Raw genomic sequence first — 26,467 nt, 5'->3', positions numbered from 1 at the left:
TTGTTGTGTGGCTAAGGTTCTATTCTATGCATGTATTTGTCCATTCATGTTTGTCCTTTCTTAAAACCTCTCAAATGATTGATTCTAAGTTTTTTTAGACATATATTCATATTAACGTGATTACTTAAGTATTAGAAATTCTGATTGATTCCACATGTGATAGTGTAATGATAAGGATTGCAAAATTATGAGATTATGTTCTTTTATTTTTTTTGACAATCATATCAATTAAATGGATCTCACATTTTTTTTATTAACTAGTTTATGCTCTCTCTTTATATATAACCAAAATGGCATCATTATACAAATTAGTAAAGAATAGGCCTTTTACTCCACTTCTTGTACCTATTTTCTACTAATATTTTTGTGCATGCTTTTTGCTAAAACTTCAGATGAGTTTTGAAAGTTATTATTATTTTTGTAATTATTGTATAATCTAGATCACAAAAAGAAAAATAAATTCTAGCACCCCCTTTAACAAAGTTCAGGATTTGTTCCTATCTCTGTTGCTAATGGTTTGTCGTAAATAAAATCATGTCATCTAGTGGATTCAACCGGAACAAGGTAATTTGCAAAAGTACCTCTAAGTATCACATTGTTTTACCCATTAGATATCTCAATATCAATATCTACTTGAATGTCGATTCCATTAGTCATACCTAAAATTATACATACTTGGTTTACAACATGTTGCATGTATATGATCTATAAATTCAAGCAGTCGGATAAAAGTTTAGGGACAAAAAGATTTTATTGAACACCGAATCGGTGTGAAACCCATAAATTAACTTGTTAATTACATTTTAATTGAAACTGGAGAAAATTTAAAAAATAAAGAATAAATAATGCAAATGTACTACTGAATTAACTAGCATTTTTAGTTAAATATATTATTTTCAAATTATTTATTTATTTATTATTATATCGACAATAGAATTTATTAAAGTATTAAAAATATTATTCTATATTAAAAAAAGGGAAAATAGTCAGAATTGTTGGAACTTTGAACCGTCTAGTTGGATTGCAACTCCACCGCCTGACGCAATAAAAGGAAAAGTACACCAAACACAACATAGAAATCTTTTATATTGATGGGGTACTATAGTCATTTCACATATAATCTCCCCGTCAGATACATTGAAGGCTTGAGTACAAATGTCTTTTGGGTTTGGGACAAGACAGAGAAAACCAGAGTTATACATCTCCAAATGAGAACGTACAAACTTCTGTATTCATTGGGTTCTTTGCAAAAATTTGATAGTGTAAAACCCTAAAATATTTCTAGCAAGTTGTTAAATCCCCAAAAATTATCTCTTTAGCAACAATATTTTTTGGCTTTTTTTCCTTAATAGATTTAAGACTGGCAGAAACTAAAAATTAAAACTGCAGAGATTAAAACGTATAATTTGGAAACCAAAACACAAAAATGTCACAAAAATTGAATGAGTGATTAAACTTTCTTTATGATCAAGATGATAAAAGTATAATTTTTTATGTAATTAAGTCCTGATGAGTATGTTCAAAATAATTAATTATTTACTGCCAAATTACGTCTATAATTTAGTAATATGCTTTTTAGACTAATTACGTTTTTTTATGAATCAAGCAGTGAGGGTCCGCAGTTAGGCATTTGCTAAATTTATTACTTTTTAATCGAGTTAAAAAGGTGAAGAAATAATTAACAAAATTCAAACTCAGTAGGTATCACTAGTTTGGTATAACTAGAAAGAGTTCATCATAAAACATTTCATTAAAAGAAAAAGCTCATTTTTAAGAACAAACCGTGATACCTAACCAAATAAAGATGTAAGAATAACACTTCCACATGAAGAAATGAAGCTAAACAACACTTCCAATAATTATGTAAACTGATAAATTGACTAAGGTGTAGAACAGAAATGAAGAGAAATTCTTGAATGAATACAGTGCTTGCAATAGGCATAATTTGCCACATTATTTTAATGTATATCAAGTTTCTAATTAGTAGTGCTTATAGCTTATCTAAGAATTACTCAAAATGAAGACGAGTTTACTTATAGGCACTTGGATTTTAAGTGCACAAATGAAAGAGATTTGGCTCAAAAGATCTCGAGTAAGTAGTAACTACGACTCAAACAAGAGGAACAATGTGATATAGTTAACAGGGAGAAGTGACCTTTTCTTCACCCAGTGATAACTGCAAAGCATGTTCTGCTTCTTCTAAGAATAACCGAGTTAGCTGCTTCTGGCCAAACCTATATACTATAGCAGACCACTTGTTTCTAGTCATCAACTTTGGTTCCTCTAAGTCATTTGACTTTGTGCTGAAGTTTTTTGGAAAAGAACAAAATCTATTAGAACTTAGAAGCAACATATTTTCCTCACAAAATGAAAAGGTGTTAGTACAATGCTGGAGGTTGAAAAGGTGTTAGTACAATGCTGGAGGTTGAAAATTACAAATCGCCTTAGTTTAAAATCATAATTAGAATACAAAAGTGCCATGCATAGGGAAGATATCAGATTTCTAATTTTTAAGTTGTTGAGAGTAAAATATAAAGGGAGAAAATGAATTGTAGATAAACAGTCACTTCATACTCAACAAAACCAGACTTATATGTAACCACAAATGTTAAACTTATAATTTCAGTGGAAGAATACATGCAACTTGTCAAATATTTGTTGGCTGATAGTTTTAGATTTTAGTATGATCTTTGAAAATCCGTTAAATATAATTAACAAGATAGGTATAAGAGTAATCCATCAATCTCTAATAATTTAAGGCATATGAATAAAACTATAGTTAAGTATACTAGTTTCTACCTTAAATTGCTCGTGCATTGTTTGCTATCTTCATGGTTATCAATAATAAGGGTTTTCTTGAGCAAATCAAGGTCATTTTCCTCTGTTCCAGAACTCTCTTCAAGATCCATCATCCTTGAATGCAGTGAAATCAGTTAGACATTGAACATAAGATATATCAATGTTGGTGTTCTAGTATGTCCTTATTCACTCAAAAAATGAAATGATGGATTGAATATAAAAGAGATTCAAAATATCATGTGCAGAAATCAAGTTGTAATCACAAGCATACAGATTAGGAGTAAGGCAAATAATATTTCAGATTATAATTAACATGATCCTATCATCAGTTGTGGTTATGTAATTCCTGACACTCACTTCACATGAAGAAGATCAACAAGCGATTGTAAAGCTCCAGAATCACCACAGACCTCCCACACTGCTGATTGGACATCTGTATCTGATAGTTGCCTCTCCCTTTCAGGTCCAGCAAGCTTCATAGAAACATGAACATATACAATGCAATTCAATATAATGCTTATTACTTACCTTCAAGATTCTAAACTTCTAGCTAAATGTAATAAATTTAAAATTCACCTCATTTTATCACAGCTTAAAATCTGCCAACAATCAAAGGAAAATGGTAGGAAGGACTTGTAATTGACCTTTAATTCACTAGTACTAATTATGGTTATATAAGAAAATGGTTTCCAAAATAAATAAAAGAAAAAAATGAAAGTTATTAATGCATTAATGAAGTTTTGTTGAAAATTATAAAATAATTAATAAAACATTTAAATTGTATTTGATCTTGAAAATGAATTGCATTACAACGGATTGGTTCAGTATTTGATAATTGTCATTGATAACAGTAATATTGACACATGTTTTCAACGTTGATCTATACAGTCAGTTGTTTTCATTTATTATTTTCTGTCTAAATACTACTAAGTTGTAAGCAAATTAACTGTAGGTAAAACAAGTTTTGTTTTGTCTTTCAAAGATAAGAGGCTGTCGTCATCCCCACAATAGAAAGCATGGAATCACATATCAGGTAGGTTACTTCACCTGTAGTAGTTAACTAATGGAAGGGGTAGGAAATGTGGAAAATCTTGATAGAAAACTAACCAAAGAAAGATAAAATATAGTTTCAGTGACAAAGGCAGGAGCTAATAGTCTATCATTCCAAGGGAAATATGAAAAGTAAAATGTTGTATACTGAACCTCTTCCAGCATTGAGGAAACCTTGAAAACCTCATCTTCTTGCATGGCTATGGTCCTCAAAGTAGTCATAAATTTCTCAGGAAACACCAGCTTGTTAACATAAGATGGCATCTTGCGCTGACCACTCCAACTATAGTTGCAAACTTTGTCAGCTTTGGACTTGTTATTTTCTTCACTGTTTTGGGTGTTTAATGGAAAAAATCCATTATCCAATGAAGTTTTGGGTAAAAGACATCTCATTTCAGCCTTCTGTAAACATAACGCAGAAACAGAATGTTACAGAAGGTGGAAATTATAGAACAATAAGGTATAAAGTTAGCCAAAAAATCATATTCTACTTGTTCAAAATATGGCAGAAAGATGAAGATAAATTACTAGCATACCTGCACTTCAAGAAGCTGGGTTTTGGACTCAGAAAAAGAAATTGTATTAATTGCTTCTGCTGGATAGTGGACCTGGAGGACTCAACAACAATGATAAGTTAGTAAGCCATGCCTATATCTGTAACAACTGTGATCACATGAATCAGACGGATCATGATAGAGAATATAAATGAAAAGGCAGAAGCCATGGGCAAAATTAAGTAGGTATTGTCAAAGTATGAAACGAAATTATAATTGCAAAACTAACTGGGCAATTATTACAAGGAATTGATAAACAACAGGTAGATATTACTAAATAACTTAAGTAAACCTTCCCACAAATTCAAGCTGCCACGCAGCAACAAATAAAGGGGGTGGCAGCCATAATTATAAAAATGAACACAATAAAGCTTCTTGAATGTAGAAACTAAATTATGCTAAGAAGAAAAATTAAGAGGGGGAATAACATGGAATAACATATTGAAGAACAAAGAGACACTCAGGGTGTACAAGGTCCAAGTATAAGCCTTTACCATGAGATAGTCATCTGTGTTATCATCAATGACAAAACCATACAGATATAGAAGTTCCTGCACCAAGTGCAAAAATAAGGAAACAATTATTAGTACTTGAAATAAGCTTCAAAGTAACTTATAATTCAACCTTCAACTGAATAGAAGATTCACTCTGTCTCATGCATTCTGTAAAATATATATGCATCCATGTATTCATAAGTACAAGTGAACTCAAATAAGTTGAAGGGCCAAATCTACAGTACAATGCATTGTTGCAGTTTATTGAGAAGACAATTATATATCTGGTTCAATTAAACCTTTTTCAGTCAAATTGAAAAAACTGCTAACAAGACATAGTGTTGACCGCATGAAAAGTCTCCCCCTTGCAGGCCTCTCTGCTTGCAGCTTAAAAGATTAATGCTTAAAATGAAAGGTAAAAATGAAACAGAAAAGCAAACTAGAATAAAAAAAATAAACTAAGAAAACGGTTTCATTTATTTTAAACCATGGAATCATATAAAGTACCTCATTTCCCTTGTTTCCATAACTAATGTAGATTTCTTGATCAATCTGCAAGGGACTTTGAGCAGCTTTGCAATGAAGAAAACAATAGAATTAAAGGGAATAGTTTCATGACATATCACATTATGAAACTACTTAAATGGAGAGAGAAAGAAAAAAAATTACATTAGATATTTGAAAGAAACTACAACAAATGCAGAGGTGCATATGAGAAAAACACTTATTTGAATGTGAACAAAGACATTGAATAGTCACAAAAAAGAATGTTACCAGAGATAAGATACATGGAGAAAGGAACTCCCGATGCTAAACCAGTTCCATCAACTTCCCATGTTGCTATTGGCTTCGGATCTGATTGGCCATGTAATCAAGGAAAATCACATTAGACATTTCATAAATCTAGCATATATGACATGAAGATAACTCACCCTGGCACAAAGCTAGGAATACATGTTTATGGATACAAATAGTTCATTTATCTTTACATTCATTAAAACAATAATCGATATTTGGTATCTTCCCAGTAGCAAACTTTCCATCAGGATCCATTACTTACTGTATGTAACTATATATGATACCCTTATCGCTACAAAAAGAAAAGGAACACCAATTATTTAGAAACCATTTGGCTTACTGCTTAAATTAAATTCAAAGGAAAATAGCCTTTTAACATATACGAAAATCAAGACAAACAGCAAGGCTCTGCATTCTAACTGACATATATATGTCCTATCAACGAAATATGCAGAAATTTATCAGTATCTATTATGCCTTCATGCACAACTGCCCTTTGAGCTTGAAGTGTTGAGAAAGCACATGGCCATTTTCAAGGATTGATTATGTCAACAAGGATCGATATCTAAGCTGTTTGATCATAGACAATTTCATCTTTTATATCATTTCAAGAAATTAGTTGAACAAAATTTATAAGCTGCTAGGTGAAGAAAAATGGGTTTCATATAAAAAAAAGTTTAAAGGGGAACAATCATAACACAATTAATGAAGAAATGAAAAGGAAAGTAGAGGGGAGGTGAAATATCAAGGGTTAAAGCTACAATTTACCATGGTTACAAAAGTCAATGCCAGGGACAAGACCCTCAACCCAAACAGTGTCTCCTGTCATTGGGTTACATGTCCCTTCTTTGGTCTGATTGTCAGATTTCTTAACATGGCTTCCTGCAATTAACTTCCCTATTTCAATACCATTTTAACCTCTTAAATTCAGAGAGAAACTAAATGATAACCTCTTGATTGGACACACAACAAAAGAGAGAATTGTATAGGAAATTAATGAGAGAAAAATAAAAGATGGACTCACTTTTTTCATCAGCTTCTCGAATGCAAATGTCATGAGCATCTTGCATTTCTGGAAATACATAAGAACGAGGCATTGGAATGTTCAAAGCACGGCTCCAAAATACTGAATTTGCCCTAGCAAGAAGGCAAGCCTACTATCAACCTCCAAGGATTTTAGTTGAACCAATAAAAATTTACCAGAAGTAAACTACATACCAAAGGAAATCTTCAAAGCACACCTCACTGAAAAAACAGATCAGACAGAAGAGAAGCAATGTAAATATATATTTTAAATTTAGCAAACAAGTAACAAATGGCTGTTTGAAAACAAATCTAGAAGACTAGAACATTTTGATTCATCACTCTGACGATAGTTGAGAAGGTAACCGGGGTATATATTGATAGCATCTTTGAATGTAGAATGAGTAATATTTACTGCTAATGGATATTAAATGAGTAAATAGCATTGTATAGAAAGTCATATACATCAATCAAATCCTATATTCTTGTTTAGACAGTGGCAGGCTATGACCAAAAGAGAAGGCTATATCTTGAACGAGATCCTATGACCTACACATTTTTCTGGCAACCTGAAAAGTACTGTATCATAGCACATCAATAAACAGATGATTTACATCTAAATGAAATGTCTTGAATGGAACTTATTAGGAAAAGCAGGTGCACATTTAACATGGTATAGAACATCCACGTCTAATTCTTAATGCCATAATGGTTTTCATATAAGGTGAAGTAGTGAACTTGTAACTAGTAAATTATACTTTAACAAGTGTAGGATAGGACTCAATCCCAAAAACAAAATAACACCATTGACGTATATCCTACATTAATTAGCTCAAAATATACGACATCCAAATTTCAACAGTCAAACTACATCAATTATGAATTAAACACTTCAAAACATAAGCTAATCAATAAAAATACAATTTTACCCAATACATACATCTCTGAATTTCCATCAAGAGTCAAAAGTTTCTTCACTATATCCTTCACTTTAGATTCATACAAAGAAAGCAGGCTTTTCTTCTGCAAGATAAAACAGTTATCAAATATACTGTTAAATAAGGTGGCCAGAAGTTGATACCAGATTTGACATTTGACATCTGGTTCTATCTCAAACACTATACAACAAACTAAACATGTTCACCTGGAAGGTCAGATCAGACAAAAATAAAATCTAGATATCCATTATATCATGGACTATGGAGATCACATTAGAAAATTAGGTTTGACTTCTAGGCAATTTTCATATTGTATCTAGTGCATGCTCCTTCAATGTCATTCAAGTATTTAGTATTCATCAAGAAAATATACTGCAAACAACTAATTCAAGTTGACCATTACTTCTCAAAAAATATAGACCAGAGCTTCTGAGCAAAGCGGTCACGTGAACAAATGAACTACTTTTTGAAATTCTGGGAAACAAATACACACAAGCCAACATAGGGATAACCAGCATTTTTTTTTCATCATGCTATGTCTTTAAATTGACAAGAAAAGCACAATTGTAATTAAATTGTAAAATGGTACTCCCTCCTTCCATTATAATTGTCGTCCTAGTTGTTTTACACCGACCAAGAAAAACTAATAAATGGATGAAAGAGAATAACAATTTTACAAATTAACCTTATTATCATTAATTCATTTTTAGTTTTTGTAGCCCATATCATTAATATTATAAGGGATATAAGTGGAAAAAAGTAATTAATGTTACATTGAAAAACTAAAATGATAGTTATTTTGGGACAATTTTTTTTCTTCTTACATGATGATTATTATGGGACGGAGGGAGTATAAAAAAATAGTCACATAATAAATTACCTGCAACTCAGTTGCACGATATAATGTTGTTCCTCTTAGCTCTTGAAGTTCATCATCACTAAACCAAAGTGGATTCCCAAAAGTGGTTGGAAGTATATCAAGATACCTGATTTAATTTTAACCACTCCATAATTGAATCTCACAACACAATCTGAAATCTGAATCCCAAAGTAAAAAACACAATCAACCATACATACGGCTTCCATAGAGAATTCTTACGCAAACGCTCCACAGTCAGTAACAGCATCATTAATAACCTGTCGTCTACATCTCCTTCTTCAAACATTGCTCTACATGCTGGTCCTAGAAGAGGATCTTGCAACACCCTCATTGGAGTAATTGCTAAATCTAGTGGAACAACCAACATAACCCCTGTTTTACAGGGAAAAAAAAATTACTTTCTCTCGTTTCAGTGGCCAAGGCACAGAACTACTTTAAGTCTATAACCATTCAGGTAACAACAATTAGCATCTAAATTTTTTTCTGTTTTTGAAGATGCCCATCTTTTTAAGCTTCAAAAGTAAGAATTCAAATACTTTCCAATTGCAAACAATAACAATGTCAGTTATAGTGTGATACTCTAACAAGTAACAAGCAATAACACCGACTCCTTCTCTCAACTCTATCCATATTGTTATTACCATCAGAAACATCTTTATCAGAAAAGATGCCAAACCCTCGTTTGGAATCACACCACTTGATCTTGCAACCTCGTAGCTCCACCCCATTTGCCTGAATTCAAGACCAAATCAAAATTCAAAACTTGGCAAAAGACACCATTGAATATTCATCATAAAAGCTTAATATATGTCGTCCTTTGGGCTCAAATTATTAAGCACGTTAACGAACCTGTAGCCACTGCATGAAAGTTTCGAGCTTTGCTTCTTCTGAGCTTGCCATAGCTACTGCCAACTCAAGTTTTAGTTTGCGCCTACTTTGATACGAGGGGAAGTGAAGGTTGAAACTTGAAAGGGTTTAATTAATTATTTTGATTAGATTATTGATTAATTTTTAGTTTTTGACACCAAAATTGATTTATGAAAATCTTGTCATTTTAATTAGTTTTAATTTTAATTTAAAAAAATGAAAATTCACCTAAGCTATAACTTTTCATTCAATAATATATAATTAAAAAATTATACATTAAATAGTAGTTATGGTTGAAGATTAAGAAGGAGTGAAGACTATTTATCATGAAAACATAGAAAAGTTAGAAATATAATTTAAATAAAGTCATAAATTTAATTTTAACAAATTTAAGAATATAATACGTAAAAATACAAAAATAATTTAAACCAGGTCAACAATATAATTTAATCAAAGCCAATGTACTAAACAAAATAATTAAGGTAACAAGTGAAATAGTTAATGTGTTTATAATAATTTAGGTATGATTTTAATCTTCTAATCCTAAAAGAGTTTAATTGAATTATAAATTACTAATTATAATTCATATTCAATAAACATTAAGCATATGCATCTCTTAATAATGAAAGATAACTTGTGGCAACAATTTATGTGTATGCTTAAGTCAACTTAAAATATTAAGCATATTTAAGGTCAATGCAAGTTAAGTTGGGGCAACATTTGATGTGCGAGGGAATTCATGGGTGAGCAAGATTAAGTCTTTATTTTTTAAGGTAAAGATTACATTGGAAATGAATCTTACAATAATATATTAGTCATATAGTGTTGTGATGCATCCGTTCACTTTGTATTAGTCATGTTTAGTTTCCTTCTAACCGATTTACTAATGTAATGAGTATTTATACTCAAAACAGACCCATATGGCCATATCATTTCATAATATAACCATATCAAACCCTTAAAAATATAATTTTTTTATTTTATTAGTTACAATTTGTCATAACTAACTCGCAAATCTAACACAACTACAATGCATTATATATACTTTATACATAGAAAGGCAATAGGAGAAAGTGAGGCTAAACACAAAATGCTTTAAAACAATCATTATAAGTGTGACATGCCCAATATTTATTTTTAAAGCAAAATATATTGTTCAATGATCACTAAAATGAATTTAATAAAATAGGCACAATTGATGAAAGCTAACAAGACAGGTACTACATTATACTACCACTTAATTTTAAAACACCCAAACTAAATTTTCTTAAGCAATCAACAACCTAAATAGAAGCATATGACATCTCACTTGCACCTCACATACAATGTTCGAAGAAAAAGCTTGTAAATGGGAGGAAGAAGAAACTATTAGGGCTTGAAAAAGAAACTCTCTAGTAGGAAGGAGAATAAGCCATCCCACGAAAATCCCACCCCAATTCTCATATTTAATAATCTCAATTTGAAACATTACACAAGAAAAATATTAAAACATAAATTTACATGCCATACACACATCACTGTCACTTGCCATTGTCATCGTACATAAGTGTCATATTGTTACGTAAAGTGCAAGTGAGTGAGAAATATATATGTAATCTTATTTTGTTAAAATTTAGCCCATAAATTGACAAAAGCATCTAATTGTGACAAAAAAGAAAAAAAATTGGCAGTCTATTAAAATTGCATAATCTTAATATTTTAGAAATAAGGAATATAACGAAATAAATGAAAAACATTAATTATTAAAACCAACTCAATGTTTTTATTATAATATGATAAGAACAAAAATAATGTAAGATTGTTTATATTTTGTCTAACATACAACATCAGATACTTTGAAAGTAAAGACAATTAGGCCGAATTAGTACATTATGTGGACTTTTCATTTTGGATTTTCCAATGTCATAAAAACTCATAAAAAGTGTTAACTTCCATTTTAAAAAATAATTATCAAAGTAATAGGCTAATTTGTCCCAATCAATTCCTCTTATTTTCATTGTTTTCCATTTTCACCCAATAATATGATCACGTCACAGTAACCATTCTTCCAAGTGAATCCACCGTGAACCAATTTCTCTTTTTTTTCTGCTGTGGAAACCATAACTTCAGAAATTGCGGTGAATTTCGTAGCAGCGAGACAGAGTGGCGGGTAAATCAACAACAACACTGCCACTGCGACGATTTTTTTTTTTTTTTGATGTTTTCACCCAATCTCATTGCCAACAATGCAAGTAAGCAACGTGCTTTGAGATTGACGCAACATCTTCATCATTCTCTTCTGTTATGTTTCCCATAATAATTCTGCTCTCAGATCTGACTCACTCGCTGACCGCAACAACAGGTAATTTAATTGATCTGATTCAGTTCCGGTTTCTTTTTGCTTCGCCCCAGAAGCTGATTGTTAGAATTTCTGAGGATGTTGGGCTCTTTGAATGATGGGTGGTTCTCAAGTTTTGATTTTGATGGCTTCTGTTACGTGGGGTTTTTGACTCTGTTTTTGTTGTTTTTATACTTTGTGATGTGATGTGGTTTGTTAAAGCTGTGTTTGTTTGGGTTTGAAATTTGTTGGGGAAGTTGGAATTCGAAATTGATTTGCTCCTATTGTCATGCATGCTAATTGTGAGTTTTTATTGTTAAATTTTGATTTTTCTTGATTTTGATGTGAGGAAGGTTGAGATTTGTTGAAGGATTGGATATGCTTGTACTGTAGTGCACGTCAAATTTATTAGCTTTTTATGTGGGGGTGTTGGATTTAGCATTTATAATGCGGGGGTGGTAGCTGACTACCCTCATTTCTGTATGTCAGCAACTCAACATATGAAAACCTCAGTTTAACTGTCCAAAATTGATAACAATTAGGAGTTTCTGGTTGGATAGTAGTATTAATGATATAATTTTTATGATTTCTGTTAATCATTATAATATTAAGGACCTTAGAGCCCATGCTTTATACACAAAAGTTAAGCTTACCACCTTTGCAAGTTGTGACAGACAATGGTCACTGCTATGTTTTTGAACATAATTTAGCAATAGAAGCTAATGCACAGTAAATTTTTATATGATTATGATATAAATGGAGATTTCGTGCCTGCCATGTGTTAATGTGTGCCAGGATTTACAGTGGAGTAGGTTTATCTTGTCAATGACATGCATAGGTGCTAATGGTCCATAAGCAAGAAGTTATTGAACTTTTGAAGAAAATATAAAGCAATTTTGACTGAAATCTGAAAACAATATAGATGAAGAACTTTAGCAATGATTATTCATTATCAAATTCTATAGAGCTTTGAGTTCTGGATGCATGTGGTGTGAAATCCACTAGTATTGTGGAAGATTATAAGTTCTAGCCCATGTTTTTTCCTATTTTATTTGCTTAATATCCTCTGTGGGAGCCTTGGTGCCGTTGGAGTTGTCATCATGTGACATGAAGGTCGCAGGTTTGACTTGTGGCAAGACCTTTATTCCTGATGAAAAAAAGGACCCATGCAGTGGGTCTGACCCTTCCTTAGAACCCAGTAACGGTGGGAGCTTTATAGCACTAAGCTGTGCTTCAATAATGTCCTTTACAATTTCATAGAAAAAAGGAAAAAAATATTTCTTTAGTTACCCCTTCAATTGTCCCAAAAGATGTTGTGCTTTTCTTTTATTCTTACACTCATTTTGATTAATTTTTTTCATTTTGTTCTGCAGAATCACACTGATAGGTCCTATAATACAATAGCACTGATACAATGAAGAATATAATTGCACCTGTGCAAAGTGCTATGCCATCTCCAACTTTTCTGTGGAGGTTCAAGGTTTGTATATCTTTCACAATTTGCATAAGTTTGGTTATAGATACCACTCCCTTCAGGGGGATTTCCTTTTCTAATTTTAGAGGGACTGGAAGGTCTTTTGAGCTGGAAATTTTTTTTTAATGCTTCTTAGGTTTAAAAGAGCTGACAAAGTGTTATATTGATACTGTTCAGTGTTCACATAAGCACTCAAGAAAATTAAATTAAAATAAGAACAAAGTGGAAAAAAGAAACAAAACACCTCCCTTTATAATAGCTGTAGTAATGACATTGCTAGCAAGCTTCTTTATATTTATTATTTTATTTGGTCTTTGTTCATATTATACCTGCTTGGATCCTTCAAAGTTCTGCCATATATGCTTTCTCATCCTCATTTTGCAATCTATTTATTATGCTTGTGCTTTTATATATATATATGCACAGCTTTCATTATAATTTCTGATTGTGGAAACTTTGCTGCAGTAAGTTTTGTCAGTAAGCTTGTATCTTATTTCAATGGTTGTGTTATTCTAATGTTCCTCAATAATGTTAGATGAATTCAATTTAAAAAATATATAAAGAAATTCTCTTGTGCAGACTGAAATTTTATATTTGTGGAAGTGGAAGTCTCTGTCAATTTAATTGTATTCCCATCATAATCCAATATCTTTCTTTAATTTCTCTGTTTTTTTTCCTCAGACTGTATATGAGCCTCTTCTATATATGTATATTGTTTTTTTCCAGGTGACACTCTTTCTGATATGGGGCTTTACTTGCTGCAAGGTCAGAACCTGTCGTTTCACTTTCATAATATATTTAATTGTTCATGGTTGCCAATGAGAATCTCTTGAGAAGACCTCTTATAATTTCCTTACTTACCTATTCCACACCTAATATTTGCTTTTTCCTGATCTTACATCAGATTGGTTGGGATTCTGTCATGAGAATGGATGCAAATCTGCGAGATCTGTTTTTATATGAAGTGTTTTTGTATTACAATCCTCTTCTTCTTGTGGTGAGTTGGGGTTTAATTCTTCTTATATTGTACATTGAGCACAATTTTTATGGAACTTTACTTGATGGTTTTTGTTACATTACTGTTATACAGACTATGATGGTTTGGCTTTGGGGAGTAAATTTGTGGGTATTTCTGCAATCCACTGTAAGCTATGCCAAGGTTTTTGATCTTGATCAAAACCACCTTACTCACAAAGAGATATGGAAGGTAGTCAGGTTCTTTGCTTTGCCTTCATTTTGGAGAAAACATTATTCAATGCAAAGTGGAAAGCTGTTTGATTTTTATTTTATTGATTCTTGATTTTGAAAATCAATATTTCAACCATAGATTTTGAAAACATGTCAATCTATGTTTTTGCATTAACTTTAAATTTTTGTTACAGTAAAGGATTTGGAAGATGTGTCAATAGCATGGATTGATGCTGCTGCTACTGTATAGACCCATTATGCATGCTTATATTAACTTCAACTCTTATGTTATTTTCAGTGTAGCACTTGGATGACAATCATTGTCCCTACTAGCATGACTGCTTACCTCTATCTCTATTCTCATGGGGAAGTATCTTTGGCTGCATCTCAACCAGTTTAGTATCTGCTCTGTTTTTTCCTTGTAGCTTTCTCTCCTCTCCTCCCGTTGAATGTAACTGCTTTGAGTATGATATTTATTGGCTTGCTTTGATATACATTGTTTTTCATTTTATTAAATTAAACATACATGGATTTTTCATTTTTTGTGTTGGTGTTGAGGGGCCTTTGGTTATGATTTCATGTGGAAGCTGATATCTTTTTTTTTTTTTTAAAGAAGTCTAGAAGTGGCTCTTCCTATATGCCAGGAAACAGATTGCTTCCTGTGATCCTTTTTTATGAGAATCATTTTTGTCTACAATTTGTGCTGATTATCTGACGTATGTTTGATATTTCAGGTGCTTCTCTACATTCTTGTTGCAGTAATTTTGATCTTTCCCTTTGATATTTTCTATTTGTCTTCTCGTTACTTCTTTTTGAGGACATTATTTCGGATAGCTTTCCCTTTTCAGGTAAGATTCTTGATTCTCATGCCTGATATGAAATTTTGAGTGTTGATTTGCATTGGTTCCTTTTATAAAGCACCTAAAACATCCAACAGTTTGTGTTTTTAGTTTATTGCTGTGAATTTACAAATCTGATAGCTACTAGTTTGATATAGCGGTTTTGATGTTTTTGGTTGTTAATTTTAATAGTTTCTATAAGTTAGGTGATTTTCTCATGCATGAAATTTATAAAGCGCTTAATTTTGTCTTACAAATAATGGTTCTTTTCTTTGTACAGCCAATTACATTTCCCGACTTTTTCTTGGCTGATATTTTAACCTCCATGGCAAAGGTACAGCACATAGCCTAATATAGCATATTTCTTGGTGCAATCTTCTATTTTCATGATAAACATCAATTCCTGAATGCTTAGCAATTTGTATATCTCAATTACCACCATACCAATTTGATCATTTACTGGAAAAATAAGCATTGTTGCTGTGATCTTTACGATGTTTTTTAATGTTAATAATCAATTCCCTTTTCTAGTTGTGGCTCCTAATTGTGCATTGCATACAGGTGTTTTCAGATTTGGAACGTTCAGTTTGCAGAATGGTAAACAGACAGGTATGGTTTACAAAATTTTCTTTTTCTTTATATTGTGTGTAACTTGTCAATCTCTATTTTGGTTCATCTGTATTTTAGAGTTTAATCTGTCTTCTGAGTTGAAATAATAACCTTATTATAATTTTGTGACATTTATACATACAGAATAAGCATATGAAAGTTTCTATACTCATGTATATGACTTATTAAATCTTTTTTATTCAACTAAAAACTTCACACCTACTTTGCATGTGCACTTTTCTTTTATCATTGATCTTACTTTATGTAATCTTCTGAGTTGCATTTAGATCTTTTTGATACAATTGGTACCAAGCTTAGCTTTTTTTTTTTTATCAGCAAATGTTAGTTGTTAGTTTGTAAGTTTATGTTAGCGGGGGGATTTGAACCCATGACCTCTCCCCCCTTTCCTTCTCCCTTCACCACCAAGCCAACCTTATATCTCCTGGTACCAAGCTTTAGTGATATGTGGTAGATTCATCAAAACTAATTGTTCCATTCTGTCTTGCTGGTGCAAATTTACATGTTTCCTTTTATATTTTTGTATAGGGACTTTGAGTACAATATTTTTATTTTTCATAATATGCAGGTCGCGACAATTGCTTGGCTTGAAGCTGATTCAGTTTGTGGTAGTCACTCAGTTGCAATACCAATAGCCCTTGTTCTTCCTTATATATGGCGTTTATTCCAATGTCTTCGCCAGTACAGAGATACCAAAGAAAAAAATTGTCTCTTCAATGGTAATTTCTCTTGGTAACTTTATCCTTTGCTCTCCTGAAAGTGTAAGATGTCCGGGTTGAGTGGTTGTCTTGAAATTGAAAATGCTCGTCATCTTCTAAGGCACAGAAATCAATCTTTGTCTTGCTTATTTCAAAATAATGGCTGTGATGATTGCATTTGCTTGATATCCTAGTGTTCTAACACCATTTGCATTTGTTTCCAGCTTTAAAATATTCAACTGCAGTCCCAGTAATTTTTCTTTCTGCCCTCAAGTACCATGTCCTCCATGAGAAATGGACAACTCTTTATCGGCCACTGTGGCTTCTCTCAAGTGTCATTAATTCCCTATATTCGTTTTACTGGGATATAACCAGAGATTGGGATTTAAGGTACCAAATCTATCATCTTTCCCTTTCATATTGATAATATCAGACCTCACAATTTCCATAGATACAAGTATTACATCTACAAAAATTTAAATTTTAAATTTTACGAAGAAAAAAAATATATTAAAGAAAGTTTGATCAAGCTTTGATTCCTCCCTGAGAGAGGTGCCTATGTTTAGTGCTCAACTGTACCTCAAACACGTTTGCCTGTGAAGGATGATATATACAGGAAATAAAAAAAAATTGCCCTGGGTGTCTAGATGTTAGTTTTATGCTGCACCTACTTTTTATGAGTTATGACAAGTAATCACCCTGATTTTACTTTATATCTATTTTTATTTTAATCTGTTTTCCTTTCTCTTACAGTGGCTTTTCCCGCATATTCAAGTTCAACAAATCAAATCCAATCTCCAACCTGTTATACGGTCGACAATGGGTAAGAAGCTGAAGCATCTTAGTATGAAGATGTAACACATGTTCATTTGATTTGAAAAATCTAATTCCTGAGCTGCAGGTATACTTTTGGGTGATTGGAAGCAACTTTGTTCTGCGCTGCTCTTGGACATACAAATTATCTGCCCATCTCCGCCATAACTACCTGACAGTGTTTACTATCACTCTTTTGGAGATGTTTCGACGCTTCCAGTGGGTATTTTTTAGAGTTGAAAATGAGTGGAATAAGATCACGCGGTCTGGTGTTCAACTCACAGAAATTCCAAGAGAGGAGGAGAAATTGCTAGGTTCCAACATTCACGATGTATAGAGAATCTCAAGCCAACCAAATTTTGCCAATATCTTCGTATCAGCAACAGGTCTAATTCAATTTTTAAGCTAATATTAGTTCTAATCCCAAAAGCATTTTTCTTCACGTGTTCCTGGCCAACCAACATGAGGGAGTTTTCTTGCACATGCATGGATGGATGTCTGAGACTTAGAGATAGTTGATTCCGTTGCTGAAGCTGCCTCGGCTCAGTCATTCCTTTCTTAAGTTGTATCTTCATGCACTATATGCTTTATTCTGGAATGGGAAGGGGTTCTGTCAGTCTCAGCAGTTCAATGAAAATGAGGAAGCAAGCCTACAATTGCACGCACATGTTCACTTATACATGAAGAGCTGCAAGAACTAGAACTTAAGAACAATGGTGGCCATAATGGATGTTGCATTCTTCTTCTTTTTTGTCTCCCTTTTTGTTTGTGATTCTTTAGATTAGCATTTGTAACAAGAGAATGGACACAAAGGGTTTGTTTGCTTGCTACACAGAGTCAAATCGGGATACACTTCTAATAAAAGGAAAAAAGGTTGAATCAGTTACTTATAGATGCCATAAGTTTGATGTGTAGATTGTACTAGGCTCAGGAAAGAAATGCCAATCTCTAAAGGGGTCTTATGGAAACAGAAATAACTAGAGTAATTAATATTATCTCTTTTTTTATTTATAAAACTCAAATACTTAATTTATCAAGATTAAAAAAAGTAATTTAGTTGATGATAATAATTTTGTATTAAATTTATATATTTTTTTAAAAATATCATTATCATTAATGTTTTTCTTTCTTTTAAATGCATGTTAATATAATTTCTTTTTTATTTAATTAGGGGTATTTTTAGTTTAAAAATAATAATGCATTAGACAATGTGGATTGAGTCTTGTATAAATAAATAAGTTTAACAATTTGGATCTCATAAATAATAACAAAGTTAATAATAAAACTGTCAAAATAAATAAACATGAAAAAAGTGAATATCATTACCCAAAGGAAAAATGATATTGGAGTTTAATAGAATAATATGCAACGAAAAACTATCAGTTTTTTTTTTCTCTCCAAGGCAATAATGAATTCCATTCTTCATTCTCCCCAAAGAGGACATGAATCAATTTTTGCTTTTGTTTTTCCTTGCATTGTGTTTGGTATGGTAGAATGAAAAGGAATGAAGAGAGATGAAAAAGAGTTGAAAAAGATGAAAATGTTGTTTGGTTTATATAAAAGAGAGTTTAAAAGAGATGAAATATTTGAATTAAAGAATTAAAGTTGTTATGTAAGTAAGAAAAGGAAAAAAAAGAAAAATTAAGCATTAATGTATTCTTGTTTTATCCTAGGTAAACAAAAAAAATTATATCATTTTTTTCTACAAAACTTTTTTTCTTTACATGAATAGGTATATAATCATCGATGATGCATGTGGAAAGTTTTTTTTTTATATAGATATTTTTAAACAGAAGGCATATAATCGATTGCAAAAGACATAATTGATTATGTGCCCTTGTAAAAATCACTTATTTTGTTTAACAGGGCATATTAGGGTGAGTTTGTTTAAGATTAAAAAAAGTACTTATAAAAAAGTAATTTATTTTAAAGTGATTTTTATATAAGTAGAAATTGTTTCATGTTTGGTTATAATTATAAAAAGCGTCTTTTTTAATTAAAAGTGATTTTTAACTTGTTTGTGTGTGACAATTGTATAAGTGATTTTTTTTCACCACAAATTTACATAAAAGACCTTATAAGCATCCAATACATTGTACGTCCAAAAGAATAGAAAATTCGATTCAATTTGATGGGATAATCTTTCACCCAATACATTTCTTTGGAAATAAAAGCATGCTTAGCTAATCCGCTATTATGTTCCCAGCTCTTTTGGTAAAATTTACTTGACTATTTGCAAAAAATTGGCATTGAGATTTGCTATCTTTGAGCAAGCATTTGAAGTATATACGTGCAACACTCCCAACTACTTGTTTCCGTTCATTGAACACTTGCAAATTATTAGTTCCAAAAATGACATACTGGAAGCAATCTAGATTGTCACTCTCTTCTGCTTCTGCAACATTCACACAAAATGTCAGAGCAATGAATTCACATTTACAATTCAATTTAGCTAACAAATAAACAGAAAGCTTACAAAGAAGTCATCCTCATCTTTGCTTTGAGTCTTTAATGATACTTCATTAAGAGCAAAAACACTATTAGATCAAATTAGCACAACAAAAGATACATATGATTGTCTCAACGTAGGGGGCTGGATGGGGTGTTCTACAATTTATATCAGCCACCCATCCCTTTTTGTTTTCAATTCCAATTTTAGTCACAAAATCTTGATTTTTTATTTGTACTTGAGAAGCAAAATGAAATTTTTTAAAAATCAGTAGTTAGGAATGAAGCACGAGGTGTGCCTTACCCCAAACCACCTAAGAGCACAAAGGGAAGCACAAACTAACAACAATTTGATTAAAATCCACACAGCAACGTCTCACAGAGCAATTCAATTAAGCAAGAAACAACAAACGTCTCACAATCTCCAATACTTTTCTTCTAACTAAAAACCCAAACAGTCTCCAATTAAAGCCTTGCACATAAACCCAAAGACCTATAATCATACAATTGAAATTGAAAGGACAGGAGAAATTACCATCACTTGATACAACATAAACCTCCCCTGAAGAACAAAATGAGGGCTTTCAATGCTCTGCGACAACGAGGACGAGGATGAATTTGAAATCAAATTTTCTCAGCGTCGCCGCAGCCAGAGGCAGTCGCAGGAGGGCGAGGATGAGGATGAGCACCATACACATCTGTAAACTAAAGCTTCGCCTCTTAAAAGGAGGGGTTGTCCCATCCAAAATTTTCAGTAATCCACCTCTGTGTTTTTCCAACTAGCTTATCAAAATAAACTGTTTTTACCTTATTTTCAGCTTCTCCCTTTTTAAATAACTTTATACAAACATCTAAAATTTTATAATATAAGTTTTTCTATAAAAAAACTTAACCAAACTCACCCATAATCCATTATGCTTATTACATAATCGATTATTTGTCCCAACCCAAGAACAACTTTTTCACGAGAGTCCTGAGGGAATGGAAGGATGGACTGTTTTGGAATGATAATATATTCACTGGTTTTCTTTGCATTTCATGTGGCTTTCACCTAGTGTTGTCAGACTCATCAATCATCAATTGGGTTGGGTAGAAGTTATTAAGTCACCCATTAACTCGCATGACTCAATTTATATTAATTTTTATCTTTATAATATTTTGAATAATTTTTTTCATTATTCAAATTATTATTTAAAATATTTTAAAAATAAAAAAAACAAATATAATTTTAAAAACTAAAAACAAAAATAATTTTTCAAGCATAAAAGATAACAAAGTGTTAAATTATAAGAAACAAAAATATATTTAAATCTTATTTATCTTAACTTTGCATATTATAATAGATTTTAACTAATTGTAAAATTTTTGTTAAAAAATGCATTGCTGGTACTCCTTTTAACATTAAATTAAACTTAGAGAAATACTAGGAATATATTTTTTCCAACATATTTTATTTAGGTTAAACTAATTTTTGGGTCTTCGTAGTTTTATCAAATTTTCAATTAGGTTCTCATTTTTTTTCCTCTTTTAATTGAGTTGTACCTTTTTTTTTTTTCTTCAATCAAGTCCTCCCTCTAATAGCCTTCGTGAAAAATTAATTGTAAACATCTAATTAAAAATACAAATAATAGATTTTACAAAGCCAAAATTGTGAGTGTTTTTGTAAAATTTTATTCTTTTACATAACCAAACAATTATCAGAAATTCATAAAAGAATACATTTGTTGAATTAAATCAACATACAAATATTGAAATTTTAGATTAATTTCTTAGATTTGACTCAATTGTGATTATAACAGATTTCAAAAACATCAATAAAAAATTAATAAAAACAGGAGACGAGTAGAATAATTAAACCTTTTTATTTATCCCATCCCTCCAGAAGATGTTTTACTTACACAGCAAGACTGTCACTGGATATGATAGTATGTTCTGTTATGTTTCAATCACTTCCACGCAACACTCACAAACTCTATGAGTCCCATATCTCCTTCTCCACCATAATGCTGAACCCCACCACCCTTTTCCCCTCCCTTCCTTTTCTCCTCCTCTTCACCCGCTTCTACTCCCACTCCCCGCGCAAACCCCTCCCCAAACCCCTCAGCTTCGACGACGCCGTTTCCTCCTTCCACAGCATGCTCCACCTCCACCCTCCACCCTCCATCGTTTCCCTCAACAAGCTTCTCTCATCAATCATGAAGACAAAGCACTTCTCCACCGTGGTTTCCCTCTGTTCCCACTTAGACTCAAAGGGCACCCCTAAACCCTCCCTCGTCACTCTCAGCATCTTCATCAACTCCTTCACCCACTTGGGCCAAATGGGCCTCGCCTTCTCCGTCATGGGGAAAATCATCAAAAGGGGTTTTGGGGTTGACCCTTTTACCCTCACCACCCTCATGAATGGTTTGTGCCTCAAAGGTCGAACTTTTGAGGCACTCAACTTGTATGACCATGCTGTCTCCAAAGGGTTCTCCTTTGACGAGGTTTGCTATGGCACTTTAAATCAATGGGTTGTGCAAAATGGGCAAAACAAGGGATGCTATTGAGTTGTTGAGGAAAATGGAGAAGGGTGGAGCTAGGCCTAATTTGATCATGTACAATATGGTTGTTGATGGCTTGTGTAAAGAGGGACTTGTGTGTGAGGCCTGTGGTTTGTGTTCTGAGATGGTTGGCAAAGGAATTTGTCTCGATGTTTTCACTTACAATTCTTTGATTCATGGTTTTTGTAAGGTTGGTCGGTTTCAGGGAGCGGTTAGGTTGTTGAATGAGATGGTGATAAAAGAGGATGTTCGTCCGGATGTTTATACCTTTAATATATTGGTTGATGCGATGTGTAAGTTGGGGATGGTGGCGGAGGCGAGGAATGTGTTTGGTTTGATGATTAAGAGAGGGTTGGAGCCTGATGTTGTTAGTTACAATGCTTTGATGAATGGTTGGTGTTTGAGGGGTTGTGTGAGTGAAGCCAAAGAGGTGTTGGATAGAATGGTTGAAAGAGGGAAATCACCGAATGTTATTAGCTATAGTACATTGATTAATGGGTATTGTAAGGTTAAGATGGTGGATGAGGCCATGAGGCTGTTGACAGAAATGCATCAGAGGAATTTGGTTCCGGATACTGTCACTTATTATTGTCTTCTTGATGGTTTGTCAAAATCAGGGAGAGTTTTGTATGAGTGGGACCTGGTTGAGGCGATGCGTGCGAGTGGTCAAGCGCCGGATTTGATAACTTACAATGTGTTGTTAGATGATTATCTCAAATGTGAGTGCCTTGACAAGGCACTTGTGTTATTTCAGCACATTGTTGACATGGGGATTTCTCCAAATATACGAACATATAACATACTCATAGATGGTCTTTGTAAAGGTGGAAGACTGAAGGCTGCAAAAGAGATTTTTCAACTTCTTTCTGTGAAAGGCTGTCATCCAAATATCCGGACTTATAACATTATGATCAATGGGCTCCGTAGAGAGGGGTTGTTAGATGAAGCAGATGCCTTACTTTTGGAAATGGTGGATAATGGTTTCCCTCCTAATGCTGTAACTTTTGATCCCTTGGTTCGTGCTCTACTAGAAAAATAAAAGGAATTGTTAAGACCATGGAGTTTCTTCATGAAACAGCTGCTGGGAGCTTTGACTCTGGGAAAATGATATGACAAGGTTAGATACTTTAGTGCGAACTTAAGTTGTACTTTGTTTTGTTTGGAACTATTGGTTAACAGATGCTTGTTTGGGGTGTAAAAAAATTGGAGTCCACGGTGGCCTGATTGTTCTTGAAGAAGTTTTGATTAATTTATATATCTTAAAATTTATATTGACCTTATGTTTTTGCCATTGGTTAACCATTGGAGTTTTGATTCTTGACATGGCTATTATCCTTCTTCCCCCCTGTGTGATTTTAATCTGCTTATTTGGGCTTATGTTCTGAGTTATTGATCATGAATTAGTGTTTTTGATATTTTTTTTATATTATGATGAGGAATTAACACGGTTTTCCTGCCTACCTTTTGTACCAGATTTTTTTTTTCCTCTTATCTGGTTTTTATTTCTTTTACAATTTTTTTTTGCAGTACTTTTACTACCAGAAAAAGATGAAATTGCCACATCTTGGTTGCACCATGTCTAATCAGATGAATAGCACCATGAGGAGATCTTCGCTCAATCCACTAGAGCTTATGAAAAAGCTATTTTTTATTTTAGTGGCAATGATTCTTCCAAAAATCCACTTTGGAATGATTTTATCCGATTTAAATCCTTTTGGAAAATTATACCAAGAGAAGTAAACAGAGTTTGGGTACAACGGAAGATTTGGTTCTGCTGGACTAAAATCTTCACAGAATTTTGAACCAGGCTCTGGTGGCAACATCAATTAGTAGCTAGTATTTCTCCCTCTAAGGGAATTTATATTTTATCTATTGGAATAATTTGTTCTCGTTTTCTTCTGTTCCAGACAATCAGGTTTAAATGGTATGTGTTTGCTGTCATCCCAAGATCCAAGGGTACTCTGCATATTTCCCTTGACTGCATAAATCAAGTATATATTACCACAATATCTGTGTTTTTTTTCAAGATCTGTATTTTTTTTTCTTTGGGGCATTCGCCTTTTAGTGTTTTATTTAACTGGTTCTTGGTTCATTGTGCCATGATTATGTAGTTGCTAGGCTTGGATAACTAACCATAAATACTGTGAATAACCCCATCCTAATATCCTATTCTGGAAAATAAAATCAAAATTCTTATTTTTAGTGTATCCATTGATTAAACTTGGTAAGACATTTTTTAAAAGAAATTTAATAATAAAGTTGAAGAGACTGGGAAAAACAATGTTAAACAGGCAACGGTAACATGAAATGATAGGATCATTTGGAAGTTAATTAGTGCGGTGCTTCATTTATACATTTGTTGTAATTTTCCTTTTCATGTTTTGTTTTTCCTCCCTCTCAGTTTCATGCCCGATTTGGAATTAGTTTACACAGCTTGTGCTGATCTGTTGGGCAGAAAAGAGTTCCTCTCGCTGTCTCTCAAAAGACTTGTTAATCATGATTGTTTGTATTTGGCACCTTATCTAATTTAATCTGTTGTTCTTTCCGTCTCTTTTTATATGTCAATTTAGAATATTAAGAAAATATTAATTACTTTTTTTCAATAATACCCTCAAGAAATAAATGCACTAGTAGATGCATAGCCGCAGCTTTATACTGTAATTAATCATTTTTGGAATAAGGATATAAATCAACAAACTGAACTAGTAACAATTTTCTTCTGGTTCCACATTCTAATTCTAAGAAAATTCTAATGTTTTTTTTTTCCCTTTTTAGTAAATCTTTCTTCTGGGTTGCTACATATGTTGAAATTTTATATGGGTTATACTTTATTGTGAGGTTCTCTAATATGATTTTAAATCTTTCAGGAATTTGAGTTTCTGCAGCATTTTGATATCCAAGCTATTGAAACCAGGTTAATTAATTGATCGTATGAAGGCAAATGCATGTTGTTCTTGTGTAATTTACCATATGATTTGCAGTTCACTTCACTGTCCTCAAAGTTAGATGCCACATCAGGTGTTATTTCTGTTGTCAAAAACCAGATATGTTTCTGAAACACACTCAATAGAAATTATAAAGGTTTTAAGTTTACATTTGTGGATATTGCTAAATTTTAACAGGAAAGTGATGTGTTAGACAGTGCACATCCTATTTATCTTGTCTGTAGTTTGTATTTTCTCCGAGGTTTTTTTTATTCTTGCAAATAAAAAAGGGTGGAGGTAGAAAATCGGAATAAACTTGGAAATACTCAAATACATGAAATATCATGTCTGCTCCTATCTTGCCAGTAAATGTCATGCAAGATTGTTTTTGTTTGGTAAATAAATAGAATTTTGTTTTAGTTATAGGTTTGTGCTTGCCATGTTGTCTACTCATAACTTGATTTATTATAATCTTTCTTCACTCTTCAGGTAGTTAGTAACCCAAGCTTTAGAATCAAGGACCAAAAGAATGGTTGAGATATCCCAGCAAGAGGTTCATCAAGAATGGTAGAAAATTTCTGCAACACCTCTTGAGTTGGCACAAGTTTGAGCATTCTTCATAAGAGCACAGATACTAAAGTTGATTTTATTATAAAGTTATTAAGGTAGAATTTGGCCTTACTTATTTTGGATTTCACTTGTTAAAAAGAGAAGTGTATTCTACTAAAGCTCTAAAAAATATAAGGTTTTTTTAAAAGAACTTTTATATACACTTCAACTTCGTACCCCATTGTCCAGAGGTTCTTCGCTATGCGAAGGTATGGGGGAGGGATATTGTACGCTTATTTTAAGAATATTTATTTTTCATTTTTTCTATTGCAAATGTCAATACTTAACACACACGACTAAATAATTAACTTAAAAGTATTTTTTAAGTTAAAAAAATGATAAAATAAACATATGAATGTGGGTTACAGCCATGCCCAACCCATTAAAGAGGTGAGCTTTTGCTTCTTATGGACTTTGGAAATTGGGTAATGGACAACTGTTGAAAAAAATTCAAACTGAATCGAACTGATCTGCAGTAAAAAAAAAATCAAACTATTTAGATTAAAAAATAAATGTAACTATTCTTTCGCTCAGTTTTTAAATATTGAACTATCCCTAAATTGAACGACTTAAACTAAATTGTAACT

The 26,467-nt window shown here is 32.4% G+C and overlaps 2 protein-coding genes, 1 long non-coding RNA gene and 1 pseudogene across 6 annotated transcripts; 2 read left to right on the top strand and 2 right to left on the bottom strand.

The window, feature by feature from the left end:
* Window positions 1-1,886: 1,886 nt before the first annotated feature.
* On the bottom strand, window positions 1,887-9,494 carry LOC114367087 (ribulose-1,5 bisphosphate carboxylase/oxygenase large subunit N-methyltransferase, chloroplastic-like). Of its 4 annotated transcripts, none has more exons than XM_028324180.1 (16): window positions 9,386-9,494; window positions 9,178-9,268; window positions 8,734-8,908; window positions 8,537-8,642; window positions 7,659-7,741; window positions 6,914-6,940; window positions 6,720-6,832; window positions 6,464-6,592; window positions 5,672-5,752; window positions 5,405-5,469; window positions 4,898-4,954; window positions 4,386-4,457; window positions 4,003-4,251; window positions 3,157-3,272; window positions 2,800-2,913; window positions 1,887-2,303 (listed from the first exon to the last, which is right to left on the bottom strand). In XM_028324180.1, the coding sequence occupies exons 1-16, from the start codon at window positions 9,434-9,436 to the stop codon at window positions 2,138-2,140; spliced, it is 1,695 nt and encodes a 564-aa protein (XP_028179981.1). In that variant the 5' UTR covers window positions 9,437-9,494; the 3' UTR covers window positions 1,887-2,137. The 4 variants fall into 4 exon arrangements, with proteins under 4 accessions (XP_028179981.1, XP_028179983.1, XP_028179984.1 ...); XM_028324182.1 differs by having other exon boundaries at window positions 6,464-6,577; XM_028324183.1 differs by lacking the exon at window positions 6,464-6,592.
* A 1,925-nt stretch (window positions 9,495-11,419) lies between these two features.
* LOC114425558 (SPX and EXS domain-containing protein 1-like) lies at window positions 11,420-18,251 on the top strand. Its single transcript, XM_028392501.1, has 13 exons — window positions 11,420-11,744; window positions 13,094-13,200; window positions 13,921-13,959; window positions 14,099-14,191; window positions 14,285-14,401; window positions 14,681-14,776; window positions 15,117-15,230; window positions 15,502-15,555; window positions 15,783-15,830; window positions 16,417-16,567; window positions 16,771-16,936; window positions 17,300-17,369; window positions 17,448-18,251. Exons 2-13 carry the CDS (start codon window positions 13,135-13,137, stop codon window positions 17,694-17,696), a joined length of 1,263 nt encoding a protein of 420 aa, XP_028248302.1. The 5' UTR covers window positions 11,420-11,744; window positions 13,094-13,134; the 3' UTR covers window positions 17,697-18,251.
* Window positions 18,252-19,390: 1,139 nt separating this feature from the next.
* Window positions 19,391-20,839, bottom strand: LOC114367160. Its single transcript, XR_003657133.1, has 3 exons — window positions 20,343-20,839; window positions 19,836-19,876; window positions 19,391-19,754 (listed from the first exon to the last, which is right to left on the bottom strand). It is a non-coding gene; the product is annotated as an uncharacterized LOC114367160 (long non-coding RNA).
* Window positions 20,840-21,723: 884 nt separating this feature from the next.
* Window positions 21,724-25,952, top strand: LOC114425880 (annotated as a pseudogene).
* Window positions 25,953-26,467: the final 515 nt, after the last annotated feature.

The sequence above is a fragment of the Glycine soja genome, chromosome 9 (assembly GCF_004193775.1).
Source record: "Glycine soja cultivar W05 chromosome 9, ASM419377v2, whole genome shotgun sequence".
Classification (NCBI taxonomy): Eukaryota; Viridiplantae; Streptophyta; class Magnoliopsida; order Fabales; family Fabaceae; genus Glycine; species Glycine soja.
Note: the sequence above shows the minus strand (reverse complement) of the source record. Positions and strands in the feature narration are given on the sequence as shown.

What these genes read in the sequence shown, in the direction of transcription:
- LOC114367087 (XM_028324180.1), bottom strand. Translation starts at nt 9,436, where the DNA reads ATGGCAAGCTCAGAAGAAGCAAAGCTCGAAACTTTCATGCAGTGGCTA. An exon ending in ACACAGATGACTATCTCATG is followed by an intron (nt 4,458 to 4,897) that starts GTAAAGGCTTAT and finishes TGAGTCCTCCAG; the next exon opens with GTCCACTATCCAGCAGAAGC. An exon ending in CCCAGCTTCTTGAAGTGCAG is followed by an intron (nt 4,252 to 4,385) that starts GTATGCTAGTAA and finishes TTATGTTTACAG; the next exon opens with AAGGCTGAAATGAGATGTCT.
- LOC114425558 (XM_028392501.1), top strand. Translation starts at nt 13,135, where the DNA reads ATGAAGAATATAATTGCACCTGTGCAAAGTGCTATGCCATCTCCAACT. An exon ending in CTTTTCTGTGGAGGTTCAAG is followed by an intron (nt 13,201 to 13,920) that starts GTTTGTATATCT and finishes GTTTTTTTCCAG; the next exon opens with GTGACACTCTTTCTGATATG. An exon ending in GGGGCTTTACTTGCTGCAAG is followed by an intron (nt 13,960 to 14,098) that starts GTCAGAACCTGT and finishes ATCTTACATCAG; the next exon opens with ATTGGTTGGGATTCTGTCAT.